Raw genomic sequence first — 18802 nt, forward strand, 5'->3', positions numbered from 1 at the left:
GCCCCCCTCGCCGCCGCCGCGCCGCGCTCCAGCCAGGGAAAACAACTGCTCACTTCTCCCTGCGTCCGCCCCGCGCGCTCCCTGCTTCCCGGCGGCCGCGGGAGCCCAGCCCGGCCGGGGGAGGCGCGGAGCGGGCCGGCCGCCCAGCCTTCCCTTCCCCTCGCGCCTCCTCTCCGCCTCCACTTGCTCCGGCCTCCTCGCTCCGGCCTCAGTTCGCGGCCTTCGCAGGCCGCCGGCCCCGGCTCGTGGCGGGGCTCCTTCCCGCGGCGGTGGAAGTTTCTGGGCGCCCCGCAGTCCAGCCTCCATCTCTCCGCCTCTCCCCGGGCCCGCGCCTGCTGTCCCCTCCCCGCGCGCTTCCTCCGATCCTCTCCCTCGCGGCCCTCTCTGCCCTTCTCCCGGGGCTCCCGGCTCGCTCGCTCCCCTCCTCGGGCGCCGGGACCATCGCCCCCGCCCGGGCGCGCCCCCCGGGTCCTGCAGCCCCGGATGCCCGGGCCCCGTGGGGCTGCTGGAGGCCTGGCCCCTGAGATGCGCGGGGCGGGGGCGGGGGCGGCGGGGCTGCTGGCGCTGCTGCTGCCGCTGCTGCTGGGCCCGGGCGGCGGGGCCGAGGGGGGGCCGGCGGGCGAGAGGAGCGCTGGCGGGGGCGGGGCGCTGGCCCGCGAGCGCTTCAAGGTGGTCTTTGCGCCCGTCATCTGCAAGCGGACCTGTCTCAAGGGCCAGTGTCGGGACAGTTGTCAGCAGGGCTCCAACATGACGCTCATCGGAGAGAACGGCCACAGCACCGATACCCTCACCGGCTCCGGCTTCCGCGTGGGTGAGGGCCAGGGGCAGGGGCAGGGGGAGCGGGGACGGCAGGCACCGAGACGAATGCCGGATCCAGGGCAGGGGAGGCCAGGTGACACGGAGTGGGGTGGGGGGGGGCAGGGATCAGAGCAGGGCCTGAGGGCTGGGGCTCCAGGGACAGGAGGGCCGGGGGCGGGGGGGGGGGGGGGCGGTGCTTGGGAGGCTAGAGTCCTGGGGTGGGAGAGGGGAGGGCTGCGTGGAAGCCCGGACTGCACAGCTTTGGGTTCAGATTGAGGCCTGAGGTGGCCGTAAGGCTGGGGTCCTGGCCAGCACCGGCCTCTAGAAAAGTGCTGGGTTCTGAGAGGGCGTCCGGGTCAGCTGGAAGGGGTTTGAGGGATGCGTGCTTTGGAGGGGCAGGAAGTCTCAGAGAAGGGCTGAGTATTCCCCCAAGAAACAGACTTGCTGAAGAAACAGGAAAAGCCTCTAAAAAAATGTCTAAAGTAGGGCCTGCCAGCGGTAGACACCTGCATTCTCTGGGAGGAGGAGCTAAGGTCAGGGCTGGGAGAGAGGGAATTAGTGACTGGCAGGTCTTAGAGGGGAGGGGAGTTGAGGCCTAACACTGGCGGTGGGGGCTGGCTGGGGGCCTCAGTCTCTCCTTCCGGATGCCCCGTCTGTGCTTCCCTGATAAGCTCTCCACAGCTCTGCCTCGGTCTCCCCCCTAGCCAGCCCTGATAAGTCCCCAGGTCCACCTGGAGCCCCCGCTTTCCCAACATCTGTCTTCAAAGGGCCAGCCTGGGGCCCAGCTCTCCCCGCGCAGAGCCCTATGGGCCAGGCTGGGGGAGGTGTCCCCGCAGTAATTACCCTCCTGGACAGGGTAATTAGGCCAGGCCCAGGATGGCACCAGCAAAACAGCCCCTCTGACAATTTTCTATACTCACAGACCCACTCACAGACCCGAGGAACCCCACAGATGTGGTTCCCCGTTCTCATGAGGGGTGGGTGTGTGTGTGTGTGCACGCGCGCCTGTGCGCTGGTGCATGGCACACACATGAGGGCATACACAGGCTTTGGAGCAGCACCCTAGGATTAAGTACGTGTTTCTTTGTGTTGTCTTGGGTGCGTGTGTGCAGACACTATGGGAGTGTTTATGTAAGCCTGTGTTGGTGTCAGAATGAGTCTGTGCATGTGTGTGTGTGATGAGATGACTGTGCATGTGAGTGTACACAGACCGGCCTCCCAAGCCCCCTGGCCGTCCTGCCCAGGCTGCTGTCTCCATCTGTGCTGCCCACATCCCCCAGGCTCGGCGCCCAGGCCACAGTGGGCGGGTGTCACTGGGAGGTCACCCTCACCGCTATGGGTGACTCACTGGGAGGCAGGAAGGAGAGGATCCTGCCTCCCCCAGCCCAGAACACACCCCTTCTGCCCTGAGAGCCTGGCCCCAGGAGGCCGGCCAGGATGGGCTGGTCTGGGATGCCCTTAGCCAGGCCCTGATGGCCATGTGTTTGGGCTGTCCCTCTGAGGCCCTCAGGTTTCCAGAGAGTAGTACCCCCACCTTCCCATCCTGGGAAGGGAGGGCAGCCATGCGGCAGGTGGGAGAGGGGCTGGGGCTGGGGCTGGAGCGTGAGCTCAGGTCCCCATGGCTGGGTTTCAGATATGAGTGTATGACAGCAAGACAGAGATCCCATCCTCTCAGTGAGTCACCCCTTCATTCATTCCCGCTGCACCTTCTCTGGCACCCAGAGCTGAGGCCCCCTTTATGGTGTGGGGAACAGACCTGAGTATAACCATGTTGAGTGCTGGGCAGAGTTGGGCAGAGCTGGGTGGAGGGTGGGTAGGATATGAGGAAAGGCTCCCTTCCTGGAGGAGGAGATGAGACTGGAAGGCTGAGATGTGACTATGCAGAGATGGGGACAAGGCTCTGGGGGGTAGGGGGGGCATGATGAAAGCCAGGGAGGCAGAGGACGTGGCATGTTTTATAGGAGATGGGAGGTGAGTCCTGGAGCATAGGGTGCACGTGGAGAGAGCAGGGGCAGGAATGGACTGAAAGAAGGTTCCTTCTGGGCCACGAGAGCAGGCAGGGAAGCAAGCTATGAGCAGGTGTCTGACCCTGCCAGAGCTTTTTGTGAGGCAAGTGTCTTGAGGATGCTAGGAGGTGGACAGGCGGGGGAGGGGCGGGGGGGGCGCAAGGAGGAGGAGGGATGGATTCATGAGACATCACAGAAGCCAGAACTGGCTTTAGGGAGTAAGAGCAGGAGGGATGGAGCCTCGAGGCTCCCTTATGAATGACTAGGCAGGCAGGGATTCCAGGTGGTGGTCCAAGGCTGAGAGGAGGTGGGGAGGCAGGATGCCGATTTCTGACAGGGTGCCCTGAGCGGAGGTGTTTAAGAGAGGGCCCTGGAAGATATGGCTCAAGTTGGCAGTGGTGAGCCGTGGGCCGTGGGATGGCAAGACAGAGGGAGAGCCCAGAGAGGGCTGGATCCAGGGAATCATTAGGCGAAAGGAGGTGAAAGCGCCAGGTAGAGACTGGGATTTCCAGGAAAGGCCCACGGGGAGGAAAAGGCTATTGCATCATCACCATCAGCAGCAGCAGCAGCATCACCTTTTGCTACTACTTATTAAGCACCCTCTGTGTACTAGGCATCGTGCTAAGCAATTGTACAGGCATTGCCTCATTTAATTGACAGGACACCCCTAGAGATGAGGACACTGGGGCACAGGGAGGGGAACTCAGGGCCACACAGATGGCACATGGCCCTCTAGCTGGGATTTAAGTCCAAGACTTATGACTCTGGTCGTCCCATGGGTCTAAGGATGTTGGGGAACCAAGAGGGTAGTTTCTCTGTGTGTGAAAAAAACAACAAAAAACCCAGCTTCCCAAGGAAGACAGAACCAGTGGGTGGAAGGAAGGAGGGAGGAGGGGAAGAGACAGGATGTGGCTGAGGGATGGGGGGGGCGGGGGGGGGGGCGGGGGGGGTCTGGGGATCGGAGTCTGCCTGGGCCCTGACCCACCTCTCCTCCCCAGTGGTGTGCCCTCTGCCCTGCATGAACGGCGGCCAGTGCTCCTCCCGAAACCAGTGTCTGTGTCCCCCGGACTTCACCGGTCGCTTCTGCCAGGTGCCTGCCGGAGGAGCTGGCGGGGGCACCGGCGGCTCAGGCCCTGGGCTTGGCCGGGCCGGGTCCCTGTCCACAGGCGCGCTGCCGCCCCTGGCTCCGGATGGCGAGTCTGTGGCCAGCAAGCACGCCATCTACGCGGTCCAGGTGATTGCTGATCCGCCGGGGCCCGGGGAGGGACCCCCTGCCCAGCACGCGGCCTTCCTGGTGCCCCTCGGACCAGGACAGATCTCAGCGGAAGGTACCAGGCAACAGCAGACCCCGGGAGGCCGAGGTGGGCGGGCGCGAGGGTGGCAGAACCCCCGCGGGGCCAGCCCTGGAGGAGCTCCGCGGGGGCAGCGGCAGCGCTGAAGCCACCGTGCCCCGCCTCCCAGTGCAGGCCCCGCCCCCTGTGGTGAACGTGCGGGTCCACCACCCGCCCGAGGCCTCCGTCCAGGTGCACCGCATCGAGGGCCCCAACGCCGAGGGCCCGGCCCCCTCCCAGCACCTGCTGCCGCACCCCAAGCCCCAGCACCCCCGGCCGCCCACCCAGAAGCCCCTGGGCCGCTGCTTCCAGGACACACTGCCCAAGCAGCCCGTGAGTGAATCCAGTCTCGGCTGTACCGGCCCTTCCTTCTCTCAGGGCAGCAGGGTTCCAACCCGTCCTCCTCGGGATTGCTCAACTCCCAGGGTCTGCAGGTTGAGTGGGGCAGGAGGAAAAGGGCCTCAGGAGGGAGGCCAGGTGGGGGCTGGGCACCCGGTGACCCCTGCCCACACTCCTCTCTCCAGTGTGGCAGCAATCCCCTCCCGGGCCTCACCAAGCAGGAAGACTGCTGTGGAAGCATCGGCACTGCCTGGGGCCAGAGCAAGTGCCACAAGTGCCCCCAGCTGCAGTGTGAGTGCCTTGGCTCCGTGAGATGCCCGCCCCCACCCGCCCGCCTCCACAGGGTAGACCCACTGACAGCCCTCCCAGCCCAGCAGTGGGAGATCCCAGCCCAAGCAGCCTGAGCCCTCCACTGCCCATAGAGTTCCTCTCAGCATCCTACTCTGCCCTTCCCAGTGCCTCTCTGCAGGCCCCCAGGGTACCCCCCTGCCATGCTCTCCTTTCTCTGCAGACACAGGGGTGCAGAAGCCAGGGCCTGTACGTGGGGAGGTGGGCGCTGACTGCCCCCAGGGCTACAAGAGGCTGAACAGCACCCACTGCCAGGGTATGGCCGGCTGGGAGATTCAGTGGGCTGGAGGGGCAAGCTGGTCGTCGCTGGGGGAGGTCCTAAGGTCCTGAGGTCGGCGAGGGAGGAGGCGGGGCTGGGGCAGGACTCTGAAGTTCTTGGAGCAGCTTGCTGTCACCCTGTGGCCCCAGCCTGGAGGGACCAAACTCCCACTTACCACAGACATCAACGAGTGCGCGATGCCAGGCATGTGCCGCCATGGTGACTGCCTCAACAACCCTGGTTCCTATCGCTGTGTCTGCCCACCTGGCCATAGCTTGGGGCCCTCCCGCACACAATGCATTGGTGAGACTGGGGGACCCTGGAAGGTCACAAGGTGTGGGTGGGAGGGTAAGCAAGGGTCAGAGGTCACAGAGGTCAGAGTAGGGTCAAGGGCCCATTTCAGGAGGAGAGGACCCAAGCCGATAGGAGCAGGGATCAGTGGGTTCAGGAGTCACAAGTCACCTGGGGTTAGATGTCACAGAGGGTTGGGGATTATATGGAGTCAGGGTCATGGGAGATCACGGACTTGGTGAATGGGAGGGATAATGTCTAGAGCAGTTAGAAAGGGGGGTCAGTGGGGTCAGTGGTCACAGGAGTATCAGGGGTGAGCGAGGTCAGAATAACAGAGGTTCCGGGGTCATATGAACTCAGGGTCACGTCGGTCAGAGGCCACATGAGGATCAAGGGTTGTCTGGGCCAGAGGGGCAAGGTCTGGAGCAGCTGGGAAGAGGGCTGTGGACAGTGTTCAGGCCCAGATGCCCATGCCCACCACGGCCCCTGCAGCAGACAAGCCGGAGGAGAAGAGCTTGTGTTTCCGCCTGGTGAGCCCTGAGCACCAGTGCCAGCACCCGCTGACCACGCGCCTCACCCGCCAGCTCTGCTGCTGCAGCGTGGGCAAGGCCTGGGGTGCCAGGTGCCAGCGCTGCCCGGCTGATGGCACTGGTGAGCCTGGGGCTTTGGGGGCCAGGGAGGGGGCTGTCTGCGTGGCTCTCCAGGCAATGCCCACTTCCCACCCCTTGCTCTGGCCACAGCTGCCTTCAAGGAGATCTGCCCAGCTGGGAAGGGGTACCACATCCTCACCTCCCACCAGACGCTCACCATTCAGGGCGAGAGTGACTTTTCCCTTTTCCTGCACCCTGATGGGCCACCCAAGCCCCAGCAGCTCCCTGAGAGCCCCAGCCGGGCACCACCACCTGAGGACACAGAGGAAGAGAGAGGTCTGACCTGACCCCTTCTGGTTGCTGACAATTGCTAAACCCTTAGGCCTGACACCTTGACCCGTGAGCCACAGATATGACCTCAGAGTCTAACCTCTGTAACTTCTAATCCTAGACCAGCACTGACCCCCAGAGCTGATGCTCTGACCCCTAACCAATGTTGTAACCCCAGGATTTAACCCCTGATCAACAGGATTGGACCAGTTGTTGCTCTCCAGATTCCATTCTCTGACCCTGGGATCGCTTTGGTTTCCAGACCAGAGCATTGATTCAGCCTAAATGATGCCCCTAGATCTGACCCTCTGACCCCTGACCCAGGGATTCGACCCAGTATAAGCTTTCAAGCCAAGGACCTTGTCCAGCCTTTGCTTCACTGACCTGTAATGGAAACACTCCCTGCCTACTGTGAGGCTTGACCCAGAGACATGGTTGTTGAACTCCTAGAGACCTGACCACAAATACCCACCTGCTGACCCCAGGCTTGACTCCCTTCTCCCAGCCCCACACTTAATAGCCCGTCTTCTTCCGTTCCAGGGGTGAGCACAGACTCAGTGAGTATGAGAGCCCAGGTGGGAGGGGCAGGGAGGCCGAGGAGACACAGAGGGCTTATGCTGCTGTCACCTACAGCCAGTGGTTGAAGAGCACTCAGCGCAGCAGAGCCACCCGACTGTCACCACATCTCCTGCCCGGCCCTACCCTGGTGAGCTGGGCGCTGCAGGGACGAGTCCTCAAGGGCTGTTACTGCCGGCGAAGTACACAGCCTAGGCACCAGGGGGCGGTAAAGCTGGGTGTGAAATTCCCCGCCGGTGATCTAAGGCAAGAGGGGCGGCTCCCTCAGCCCCCTCACCCGCCGACGGGTGTGTGCTGCCGCCCGCAGAGCTGATCTCCCGGCCCTCGCCGCCCCGGTTCCTGCCCGACTTGCCCCCATCCCGCAGTGCGGTAGAGATCGCCCCTACTCAGGTCACAGGTAAGACCCGCCCACCTAGGCCACGCCCAGGGTAAGCCACGCCCCTAATGGGTTTTTCTCCTCCCTTAACCCCTCCAATCCTTCCACAGCGCTAACACCTCCTGGGCCCTGGGCTGGGCGCTAGGGAAGCCTTGGCGTGCAGCAGAGATGCCACTCTGCCCTCAAGCAATGCGGGTATTATGGTGATCCGCCCAGTCTGAAGGCATGTCGTCACATATTCGACAAATAGTTATTGAGGACCTACTATGTGCAGGCACTGTTTCAGTACTGGGGATACAGGAGAAAACAGAACAGACAAAAATTCTCTGTCCTTGTAGCATAGACAACGAATAGATCAATGAGTCAAAATCGGAGTTCCCGTTGTGGCGCAGCGGTAACGAACCTGACTAGTATCTATGAGGGTTTGATTTCTGGCCTCATTCAATGAGTTAAGGATCTGGTGTTGCAGTGAGCTGCGATGTAGGCTGCAGATGAGGCTTGGATCTGGCGTTGCTGTGGCTGTGGAGCTGCGGCTCCGATTTGACCCCTAGCCTGGGGACTTCCATATGCCACAGGTGCGGCCCTAAAAAGACGGGGGGAAAAAAAAGAGAGAGAGAGTGAGAGAGAAAGAGAGTCAAAATCTAGTATGTCTCATAAATGGTACAAAAGATAAATCAGAGAGGAAGGAAGGAAGTCTGGGCGTTGTGATAAGATATAGGGTGGTGATGAGAGAAAGCTTTCTGAGCAGGGCTTTGAAGATTGGTAGAAATCAAGGACAAGAAGTGGGAACTAAATGGGCATGTGCGTTGGGCCAAAGGACAGTCTGGTTTGGGCAAGAGTTTGGGCAAGGGCATAGAAACATGAAACCCTGGTTTTGTGCAGGAGGGAGAAACCACACACAGATCAGTGTTTCTGAACCAGGGGTGTTTCGGTGCAGGGAGCCTTGTTAAGAGGCTTGGGTTTGATCCCAAAGGCTGTGGGAAGTGTCTGCAGGGCTTTGGGCATCATAATAATTGCTAGCTGCAGCTGAGCAGCTGCCCTGGGCCAGGCACTGATTGAAGAGTGTTACACAGTAAATACCATTTAAGCTTCTCGTACTCTGTGAAGTGGGCACTGGTAGCCTCTTTTCCTAGATGAGAAAACTGAGGCTAGAGAGGTTCAGTAACTAGCCCCGGTCACACAGCTGAGCCAGACTCAAGCCCACGTCTGTGTGGACTGCAGAGCCACAGGGAGTTACCAGCCTGATTGAAAACCAGAGGCTAGAGGAGCTCCTAGGGTGAGGACTTAGGAGGAATGTGGCTGCCCTGGAAGTCTGCATAGACTACGACAACCCAGTGATGGCCCGGAAGCTGTGGAATGTGGAAGAAGAAGCATTTGGGAAGGCTTCTCAGAGGAGAGGGTGTTAAGGATGCCTGGGGAGAGGCCCTCTAGGCAAAGGGAACAGTGGGCAGAAGGCTGCTGGCCAGGCGTGTTTGGGGTGGGACAGAGTTCAACTTCAAGGCTGGGCTTTGCACAGCAGGGCTCACAAAGAGGGAGAGGCAGAGAATACTGAGGATGGGAGCAAAGCGGGTGAAGGTGATTCCTGGATCTGACCACTTATGCCCAACCATGGGTGAGGCAGGATTCCCAGGAAACCAGCTCCTTCCCAGCCTTGGGAGGGGGAAGAATTCAACTATTCTGGAATGGGGGAGGGGGCAGGTCCCTAAGACAAGGGGTGCTGAGGAGTCACTTGGTCTAGAGGATATTAGTGTGACCGGGGCTTTAAGGCATTGAGGTGACTGGGGTCAGAGTACAGTAAGTGGGGACAGAAATATCAGGGGTCCTGGGAGTTTCCGTTGTGGCTAGGCGAGTTAATAACCTGACTAGTACCCACTAGGATGCAGGTTCGATCCCTGGTCTTGCTCAGTGTATTAAGGATCCAGCGTTATTGAAAGCTGCAGCTCAGATTGTGGACGTGGTCGCAGACGCAGCTCCGATCCAGGGTTGCTGTGGCTGTGGCATGGACTGGCAGCTGCAGCTCCAATTTGAGCCCTAGCCCAGGAACTTCCATATGCCTCGCGGGTGCGGCCCCAAAAAGAAAAAAAGAAAAAGAAATATCAAGGGTCCTGGGGTTGAGGACACATAGGGATGTCAGGGACCTGGGGTCATGGTTTGGGGCTACCCGGGGTTGTGACGTCAGAGTTACCTGTGATGAGGGTGTAGGGAATCCTCGGATTGGCGTATGGATGTACAGAGGCCCAGGTGCGACCAGGCTCAGGTATCCACCTCATTAGGAATGGGGTATCCAGATCCTCCTCCCAGAGGACGTGGCAGAAAATGAAGACTCCCTGCCCAGCTCCCTGACCTGCCGCCCCGCCTCCCCGCCCCTCCGCAGAGACAGACGAGTGCCGATTGAACCAGAACATTTGCGGCCATGGAGAGTGCGTCCCGGGCCCCTCGGACTATTCCTGCCACTGCAACCCAGGCTACCGGTCGCACCCGCAGCACCGCTACTGTGTGGGTGAGTGTGGCGAGTGGGTGGCCCGGGGACGGCCTCGGCTCTGCAGAATCCTCTGACACCTCCCGGCCCGCTCGTCCTCCTCAGATGTAAACGAGTGCGAGGCGGAGCCGTGCGGCGCCGGGAGGGGCATCTGCATGAACACCGGTGGCTCCTACAACTGCCACTGCAACCGCGGTTACCGCCTGCACGTCGGCGCCGGGGGGCGCTCGTGCGTGGGTGAGCACGGCCCGGCCCGGGGCTGCGCTGGGGCTCGGTGGACCCTGGGGACTCTCCTGACCGCATGTAACCCTCTCCGCCGCCCCTTGCACTCCCCTCTCGCCCCTTTCCTCCCGCTCAGACCTGAACGAGTGCTCCAAGCCCCATCTGTGCGGCGACGGCGGCTTCTGCATCAACTTTCCCGGTCACTACAAGTGCAACTGCTACCCCGGCTACCGGCTCAAAGCCTCCCGACCGCCCGTGTGCGAAGGTGGGGAAGACCCCTTCCCAGCCGACGGGGGTCCTCAGCTGTCCCTGGGCCGGGGGTGGGGGCGGAGGACCTCACTCCGGTCTCTGCCCAGCTCTGGGCCTCTCGGAGGTTTCCTTCTCGGAGCCCAGGGGGCCCGTTTCACCTTGTTGATCTGTGATGGAGGGAAATCCTGCCTTGGACCCTGAGCGCCTCGCCGCCCCATTGTCGCCAAACAGTCCTCCTCCTCCCTACCACGCAGACATCGACGAGTGCCGAGATCCTAGCTCCTGCCCGGATAGCAAATGCGAGAACAAACCTGGGAGCTTCAAGTGCATTGCCTGTCCTCCCGGCTACCGCAGCCAGGGGGGCGGAGCTTGCCGCGGTGAGGGCAAGGCCTGGGTCCCGGGTCGGGTAGGAGGCGGGGCTTCAAACCTAAATGGGCGGGGCCCTTCGACTTTGCCGGGTGGATGGGGCGGGGCTGGTGGCGGTGGGAGTTACCTCCAGAGCCGGGCTTCCCCGGAGTAGAAGGCCGCGTCCAGAGCGCAGGGGACTCCAACCCCCGCAAGGTGCATCGCCCAGTGGGGCGGAGTCCGAGGCGAGCCTTCTCCGCCGCAGACGTGAATGAGTGCGCCGAGGGCAGCCTCTGTTCGCCCGGCTGGTGCGAGAATCTCCCAGGCTCCTTCCGCTGCACGTGCGCCCAGGGCTACGCGCCCTCCCCGGACGGCCGCAGTTGCCTGGGTGAGCTCCAGCCTTCCCCGCCCTGCCACCCGCCACTCACTTACGCGCTGAAGCTGAGGACTGAGTCACCCATCTGTCAGAGTGTCAGACTGTCAGACTGTCAGACGGGTGGGCAGGAGGCAGCTATTTCACAGACATCAACCCCTTCACTGGTCCACTCCCTCATTTCCTCAGCGAACCTGGCGGAGGAGGGAGCTGCCAGAATTTCTCAGTAGGAAGGATCTTAGGAGACAAGGCTTGAAGTTGAGTTTGCAAAGCACGTTCCTTAAATTTGAGGGGAAAATATATATAAAAGAAAGCCCCTCCCCCAACATTAACGTTTCCTATGCACCAAGGGACGGGCTGAGGGCTGGGGTTCAGAGAAACTGGAGAACTTGGACACAGACTGCAGACTTGGATCGCGTCTGGGTGTTTCTGGGAAACCTCAGCAGGGCTGGGAGAAGGGGGAGGCCTGAGTTGTCTTAAAGGATCAATAGGAGTTAGCCAGACAAAGAAAGATGAGAGGGAAGAGCACGCCAGGCTCAGCGCCAGCGAATTCAGAGAAGAACTCCCGCGCTGAGTGTGAGGGAACTGTAAGGTACAGGCAGGGGATGGGGGCTGCGGCTGGCTGGGGAGGGGCAGGCCCTCACCGCTTGAAAGCCCCCTCCCCCACGCCCTGCTCAGGAGGTTGAGCTTCACTCCCAGGGTGTTAGGAGGCACCTGCAGCTTTTTAATGGGACGAAGGCCAAGAGTTGCCATGTGTTTTAGAAAGTCCCCTGAGGCTCCTTGTGGACAGTGGCTGGAGGTCTGGTGGAGACTGAGACAGAGGCAGTGGTGGAAGCAATGAGAAGAGTGGCCTCGAGGTGGTCATGAGATTATGTGATAGTAAATACATATCAGAACCAATTACCTGGGTTTGTTAACTGGATGTCAAGATGAAGAAGAGATGGGACTAGGGGTTCCCCAAGTTTCTGGTTTGGATGACTCAGTGGGTAGTGCTGCTCCCTGGGATAGTGTTCCAGGGGTGGGGCATGTTTGAGAAGGAAGACATTGGAGTTCCTGTTGTGGCTCAGTGGAAACGAACCCGACTAATACCCATGAGAATGCACGTTCGATCCCTGGCCTCGCTCAGTGGGTTAAGGATTGGGCGTGGTGTGAGCTGTGGTGTAGGTCGCAGATGCGGCTTGGATCTGGCATTGCTGTGGCTATGTTGCAGGGTGGCAGCTGCAGCTCCTACCTAACCCCTAGTCTGGGAACTTCCATATGCCGCAGGTGCAGCCCTTAAAAAGGAGAGAGAGAGAAGGAAGATACTGCATTTCGGGATGTGGGCCTCTCAGCTGAAGATGCCAGCAGAGGGTGCACCATAGGGACTGGAGGCCTTGGGCCAGACCCATCCACCTGGAATTGTGGATTGTGGGGGCTGTGAAGCCATGGGGGTGCAGCCAGGGAGGGGGGGGGTCTGGTGAGGGGAGCCTTGGCAGAGCCTTGTGTGTACATGGCCACATGGGCAGCAGGGAGATGGGGGGGCCAGGGTGGTTGGAGGGCCCAGGGAGCACTAGCTGAGACACTGGGGAGGGGAGGCTTCCAGGGCAGAGGAGGGCGAGCTCAGTGCAGTACAGGTTCTTGTGAAATAGCTCCCTGGGGAGACAAGAAAGTCCTGGTGGCCTCCCCGCTGGTTGGGGTTTAGGATGCAGGCTGAGGAGAAGGTAGAGGCTGGGAGCTGTCCAGGGCCATGGAGGCTACCTAGGGGCTTGCCAGAGTCAAGGCTTGAGAGGAAGAGGAGAGAGTGGCGTTAACAACGCTGTGGATCAGGCTGGGCTGGAGGCCAGAGGGTGTGGAGTGGCCCAGCGTGCTCAGCTTGGTGGCTGGCTCCAAACCACGCAGCACCCAGGATGTGAGAAGCAGGCTGGGGCTCTGACTTTGCTGGACCAGCGAGGCAGAAGGAGAGGTGTTCGTGGGCCCTTGCAAATGGAGGTGGCGTAGGGGACTTGGGGACCACAGAGGCCATGGGAAGGAAGCCACATCTGAGATGCCCAACGTGGGGGAGATCCCAGCCCTTCGTACTGAGAGTGAGTGGCTGGCACTGAGGGCAAGGCGACAGAAACTGAGGGATCGAGGAATGTAAGGTCAGAGGTTGGGCCTGGTTGTCCAAATGGATGTTGAAAACACCTAGGATGGGGAGGAAGCAGAGGGAGAGGAGCTAGGACGGTGGGCGCTGACGCAATAGAGAGGGTGGAGGCTGGTGCGGGGGGCCAAGTGCACCTCAGGGGAAGCTCGTGGTTTGGAAGGGATCTGGGTGTGGGCAACAGCCAGCTTCCACCAGAATGGACTGCAGAGATGCATGTGCAGTCCCTTTACTGCACAAGCGGAAGAATTGTTCTCTGAGAGCAGGCATAGGGGAGCTTAGGGGAAGAAAGGGAGCCAGGGAGTTCCTATTGTGGCTCAGTGGAAACAAACTCAGTAGTATCCACGAGGACACAGGTTGGATCCCTGGCCTTGCTCAGTGGGTTCAGGATCTGGCGTTGCTGTGGCTCTGGTGTAGGCTGGCAGCTGTAGCTCCAATTAGACCCCTATCCTGGGAACCTCCATATGCTGCAGGTGCACCCCTGAAAAAAAGGAAAAAAAAAAAGCAGAAGAAAGGGAGCCATGGCAGGTGGGGAAGGGCAAAAGCAGTGGTGAGTGCAGTAGGGCCAAGGAAGCCCAGGGCAGTATGAGAGGAAGGGATGGGCCAGAGGGCCTCTCGTTCGGTGAGAATGGATGAAGGATGGGGAAGCCTGAGCTTTTAGGAAGCAGACGTGGCCCAGGGCTCCTGGCAGCCCCTGGCCGGGTCCTGAGGGCTTGGTGTGCACACAGGAGCAGGGTGAGGACCCCATGCTTCTCTCCGGCTCCACTGGCCTCAGCTCTGGTGCTCCAGGCCATGGGGAGGAGTGGGGAAAAGGGTAGCAGAGGCCCAAGAGCACCCCCACCCTGGCCCTTGACAGTCCCTGTGCTCCACAGATGTAGACGAGTGTGAGGCTGGGGACGTGTGTGACAATGGCATCTGCAACAACACGCCGGGCTCCTTCCAGTGTCAGTGCCTCTCTGGCTACCATCTATCAAGGGACCGGAGCCGCTGTGAGGGTGAGGGGGGCCTGGAGCTGGGGGAGCTGACCTGTCCCTCCCTACCCTAAAACCTCCACTGCCCAGGCCCCACGCCCAGGGGCTACCTGTAAACAAGCCAGGCACTCCCACATCCTGCCCCCATGCAGAGCCAAGATGGGGCATGGGGGGTGGGCCCTAGTCAGGCTCTTCAGGAGGCCTTGGGCTCAGCCTCTGAGATCCTCCACTTTTTGGATCCCCTACAGACATTGATGAGTGTGACTTCCCCGCAGCCTGCATTGGGGGTGACTGCATCAACACCAATGGCTCCTACCGATGTCTCTGCCCCCAGGGGCATCGGCTGGTAGGCGGCAGGAAGTGCCAAGGTATGGGGGGACTGGCTGAGAGCTCCCGAGGAGGAATAGCAGGGAGCAGTAATTGCCTAGACACACTGTTGATTTGTCTTTCCATCCATCTATTCACTCATTCATCCTTCTACTCGTTCACTGAAAATAACAATAACAGTATTAATGACAGTAATTGCATGGAACTTACTATGTGCCAACTCACCCCTACATGCATTTATCCAACAAGTTTATTGAGAATCTAATATTTGGCAGGTTCTATGCTCTGTACTAGATATTGAGCAATGACCCAGGGCTCCCAGCTAGGGGAGACTTGCATGTAATTTGATTCTTACAGTTCAGGGTGCTGGGTGCCAAAAGAGGTCTGGACTAGTGATTAGTTACAACAGAGAAGTGACAGTTGAATTGGAACTTAAAGCATAAATAGGGTTCCCTAAAGCCTAAATAGATTCCCTAAGCAGAGAAATGCATGGGATGGTATTCTAGGCCCAAAGAACAGTATTTGCAAAGCACAGAGATCTGGATGGAACAGTGTTTTCAGGGAGACCAGACATCTGTGCCCTGAACATAGAATTGAGGGTGTTGGTGGTTTGGAGTAAAGGGTAATGAAACTTAAAGATATTGGGAGACCAGGAGTTCCCACTGTGACATAGCGGGTTAAAGATCTGGCATTGTCTCTGCGGCAGCATGGGTTCGATCCCCAGCCTGGAATAGTGGGTTAATGATCCAGCATTGCATAGATGTGTAGGGCCTGGGAACTTCCATATGTCGTGGGTGCAGACCAAAAAAAAAAAAAAAAAGACATTGGGAGACCAAACTGAAAGTCTTCAAATACAGGGCTGAGTTAGAATTTCATTCTCTTGTCAGTGGGAACCGGTGAAAGTTTTGTGAAGTAGCAAGCACCAAATGTGCACACATCTACCCAGGTGCCCAGAGAGACATGGGCAAGTGGGTTTCCTGTTGTGCTTGCTTTGAAGCCAAAGTGGAAATTCAGGTTCTAAACTTATGTGAAGCCCTTGAGGGACACTCCCGGGAAGGAGGGGCTAGTTTCCTTCTGAGACATTCTTTCTGCTCCCCTCACTCGGGAAGACATAGATGAATGCAGCCAGGACCCAGGCCTGTGCCTTCCCCACGGGGCCTGCGAGAACCTGCAGGGCTCCTACGTTTGCATCTGCGATGAGGGCTTCACGCCCACCCAGGACCAGCACGGCTGTGAGGGTGAGTGCCCCCTCAATCTAGACAACTCCCCTGAGCTACAGCTGGTATCTGGGGATCAGGAAGAATCTCTTTTGCCTGGGAGAGCCCAGTGGGGTCAGGCCTCGCAGGAGGGCAAGGACGCCACATCAAGGATGGAGCTTGGCTTTCACAGGGCCGCCAAGGGGAGCCAGGGGAGGTGGGGAACAGAGGGATGAGGTGGGTGGGCTGCGTGGACAGGCGAAGACGACATTCTGCTGGACCCTGAGCTGTTCTCCCCTCCCCTCAGAGGTGGAGCAGCCCCACCACAAGAAGGAGTGCTACCTTAACTTCGACGACACCGTGTTCTGCGATAGTGTACTGGCCACCAATGTCACCCAGCAGGAGTGCTGCTGCTCGCTGGGGGCTGGCTGGGGAGACCACTGCGAGATCTACCCCTGCCCAGTCTACAGCTCAGGTCAGGAGTCAAGCTGGCCCTTTCCCTTTCCAGAGCCTCGGTTTCTTCATTTGGAAACGTTTTGGGGGACAGGGCCCCTCCCTGTGTAGGTGGGAAATGAGGCGGAGAGCTCCGACCTGCGCCCGACCGCCAGCACGCACGCGCTCAATCCTGCCTCCTTCCTTCCCCACGGCCGCTGTCTCCTCGTAGCTGAGTTCCACAGCCTCTGCCCCGACGGGAAGGGCTACACCCAGGACAACAATATCGTCAACTATGGCATCCCGGCCCACCGTGGTAAGCCCCAACACCGCTCCGCCCGCCTGACACGCTCCGCTCCTACGGCAGAGCTTTGGCCCGCCCGGATCGCGCCAGTGCTGGCTGGTCTGTTTCCCCGCCCTGGGGTAAGGCCCGCCCACTCCGTCACTGTCTGCCCCGCCCCTCCACCAGGCCCCGCCCCATCACTCTTACGTCAGCGGGCGGAAAAGCCCCTAGCTTAGGGTTTCCGCCCCTTCCACCTTAAGCCCCGCCTACACGTCCTCGGCCGCAGGGCCGGAGTGGCCCGGCAGGTGGAGAGTGCGGGCGCCCACGGCCTGTCACTCCATAGACATCGACGAATGCATATTGTTTGGGGCGGAGATCTGCAAGGAGGGCAAGTGTGTGAATACGCAGCCCGGCTACGAGTGCTATTGCAAGCAAGGCTTCTACTACGACGGGAACCTGCTGGAATGCGTGGGTGAGTGCAGCCGGCCCCCGTGGCCGTAGGAAAGCATCTTGGAGACACCCACAGTCACCTGACTCCGGGCCGGTTCCAAGCACTGGAGCTTCTCCTCCCCGCAGACGTGGATGAGTGCTTGGACGAGTCTAACTGCCGGAACGGAGTGTGTGAGAACACGCGCGGTGGCTACCGCTGCGCCTGCACGCCCCCGGCCGAGTACAGCCCCGCGCAGCGGCAGTGTCTGAGCCCAGAGGAGATGGGTGAGGCACGGGTCGGCAGGCTGGGGAAGCAGGAGGGAAGCTGGCCGAGTTGAGCTGTGACTTCCACCCTTACCCATCCCCTCGCTGCCTGCAGACGTGGACGAATGCCAGGACCCCACAGCCTGCCGCCACGGCCGCTGCGTCAACCTGCCGGGCTCCTATCGCTGCGAGTGCCGCCCGCCCTGGGTACCTGGGCCCTCGGGCCGCGACTGCCAGCTCCCCGAAAGCCCGGCCGGTGAGGGAGAGGGTCGTCTTGGGCTCTCCAGAGCCCTCTCCTCCACGTGGAGACCCGGGGCCGCAGTTCCCGCGAGGGTGGGTTGCAGCGGGGGCAGGCTGTCCCCGCTTTGGGCTCTTCCCTGACACTGGGTCCCCTTCCACAGACCGTGCCCCGGAGCGGCGGGACGTGTGCTGGGGCCAGCGCGGAGAGGATGGCATGTGTGCGGTCCCTGTGGCTGGGCCCGCCCTCACCTTCGACGACTGCTGCTGTCGCCAGGGCCGAGGATGGGGAGCCCAGTGCCGCCCGTGCCCGCCGCGCGGCGCCGGTGAGCAGGCCCTGGGGGGGATCGGCCCGAAGGGAGTTCGGGGGCGGGGGCTGGGGTGAATGGACGCCGCAGACCAATGACCGCCCCCTGCCCTTCTCAGGGTCCCAGTGCCCGACGTCACAGAGTGAGAGCAATTCCTTCTGGGACACGAGCCCCCTGCTGCTGGGGAAGCCCCCGCGAGGTGAGGGTAGAGGGAGGGGCAGGGGCGGGGGCCCTGGCCGTCGCTGCGGGCGCTGTTGACGTCTGCTTCTCCCTGCCCGCGCAGAAGAAGACAGCTCCGAGGAGGATTCAGACGAGTGCCGCTGCGTGAGCGGCCGCTGTGTGCCGCGACCGGGCGGAGCGGTGTGCGAGTGTCCTGGCGGCTTCCAGCTGGACGCCTCCCGCGCGCGCTGTGTCGGTGAGCGGGGCCGAGGGCCCGAGGGCGCGGCGCCGAGGGCGGGCGGTGGGCCCGGAAGGACCAGAAGCTGAGCGCGTCCGCACCTGTCACCCTGCCTGTAGACATCGATGAGTGCAGAGAGCTGAACCAGCGCGGGCTACTGTGCAAGAGCGAGCGCTGCGTGAACACGAGCGGTTCCTTCCGCTGCGTCTGCAAAGCTGGCTTCGCGCGCAGCCGCCCGCATGGAGCCTGCGTGCCCCAGCGCCGCCGCTGACTCCACCTGCCGGGACCTCGGCGATCACTTCGGCGGCGAGGGGTTTCTGCCTGACACTTGGGGCAAGCAAGCTTGGCCCTCTCGCTTGGGCCCCAACTCGGGGCTCGGACCCAGGGACCTTTCGGCCCGCAGACTCCTTCCCCGGCCCCATATTCCAAAGGCACCCTTATTAGCCGGTTCATTAGGCAGATGTTGGGTTTCTCGGGGGAGCTTCCGGAGGGCGTTTCCTAGAAACTGATAAATCAGATCGTGCCTCTTTACTCTTGGTTTTCAAAGCAAACTGATGTTCCTGTCCATGTGAGCAGACTCCCCAGGGCAGCGCCAGACCCCAGCTCCTTGGAGGGGGCTGCACTGAGCCCAGCACAGGGGGTGTGAAATAGAATTTATTGTGGCTCTGATTATGTACATGTGAGGTGTGCCTGGCCACACAGGCCAGGCTCGCATGGTTTGTACAATAAATACATCTGCGGGGCCTGCTCTCCCTAGCCGGTAAGCGCCCACACCCACGATTCAGTTCAGCTTCCGGGTCCCCAGCTTCATGGGGCCCTTGGCCGCCTTTTTCTCTGCGCGTTTGGCCTCCATCTCCCTGCGCCGCTCCTCACGCTTCTTCCGGGCTAGCTCCGCCTTGGCCTGTCCTGGGAGCAGGAAGGAGGGCA

The 18802-nt window shown here is 60.9% G+C and overlaps 2 protein-coding genes across 8 annotated transcripts in view; one reads left to right on the forward strand and one right to left on the reverse strand.

Moving 5' to 3' along the window:
- LTBP3 (latent transforming growth factor beta binding protein 3) lies at positions 1 to 18655 on the forward strand. Of its 5 annotated transcripts, none has more exons than XM_047775288.1 (28): positions 1 to 811; positions 3803 to 4165; positions 4266 to 4468; positions 4660 to 4765; positions 4986 to 5078; positions 5262 to 5384; positions 5868 to 6023; positions 6113 to 6298; positions 6833 to 6849; positions 6926 to 6998; positions 7176 to 7265; positions 9619 to 9744; positions 9829 to 9960; positions 10082 to 10210; positions 10449 to 10571; positions 10805 to 10927; positions 13904 to 14026; positions 14251 to 14370; positions 15439 to 15567; positions 15833 to 16000; positions 16190 to 16273; positions 16584 to 16712; positions 16817 to 16954; positions 17049 to 17189; positions 17335 to 17496; positions 17597 to 17677; positions 17762 to 17893; positions 17995 to 18655. In XM_047775288.1, exons 1-28 carry the CDS (start codon positions 484 to 486, stop codon positions 18144 to 18146), a joined length of 3930 nt encoding a protein of 1309 aa, XP_047631244.1. In that variant the 5' UTR covers positions 1 to 483; the 3' UTR covers positions 18147 to 18655. The 5 variants fall into 5 exon arrangements, with proteins under 5 accessions (XP_047631244.1, XP_047631247.1, XP_047631245.1 ...); XM_047775285.1 differs by having other exon boundaries at positions 5 to 811; positions 5865 to 6023; XM_047775290.1 differs by having other exon boundaries at positions 8 to 811; positions 3803 to 4132; positions 5865 to 6023.
- Positions 18517 to 18802, reverse strand: part of SCYL1 (SCY1 like pseudokinase 1) — a 13214-nt gene continuing 12928 nt past the window's right edge. For all 3 annotated transcript variants that reach the window (XM_047775294.1, XM_047775293.1, XM_047775292.1), the window contains exon 18: positions 18517 to 18781. In XM_047775294.1, coding sequence (XP_047631250.1) covers positions 18657 to 18781 — 125 coding nt within the window. In that variant the 3' untranslated portion in view covers positions 18517 to 18656. The remainder of the gene's footprint in view (positions 18782 to 18802) is intronic.

This window comes from Phacochoerus africanus, chromosome 4 (genome assembly GCF_016906955.1).
Source record: "Phacochoerus africanus isolate WHEZ1 chromosome 4, ROS_Pafr_v1, whole genome shotgun sequence".
Classification (NCBI taxonomy): Eukaryota; Metazoa; Chordata; class Mammalia; order Artiodactyla; family Suidae; genus Phacochoerus; species Phacochoerus africanus.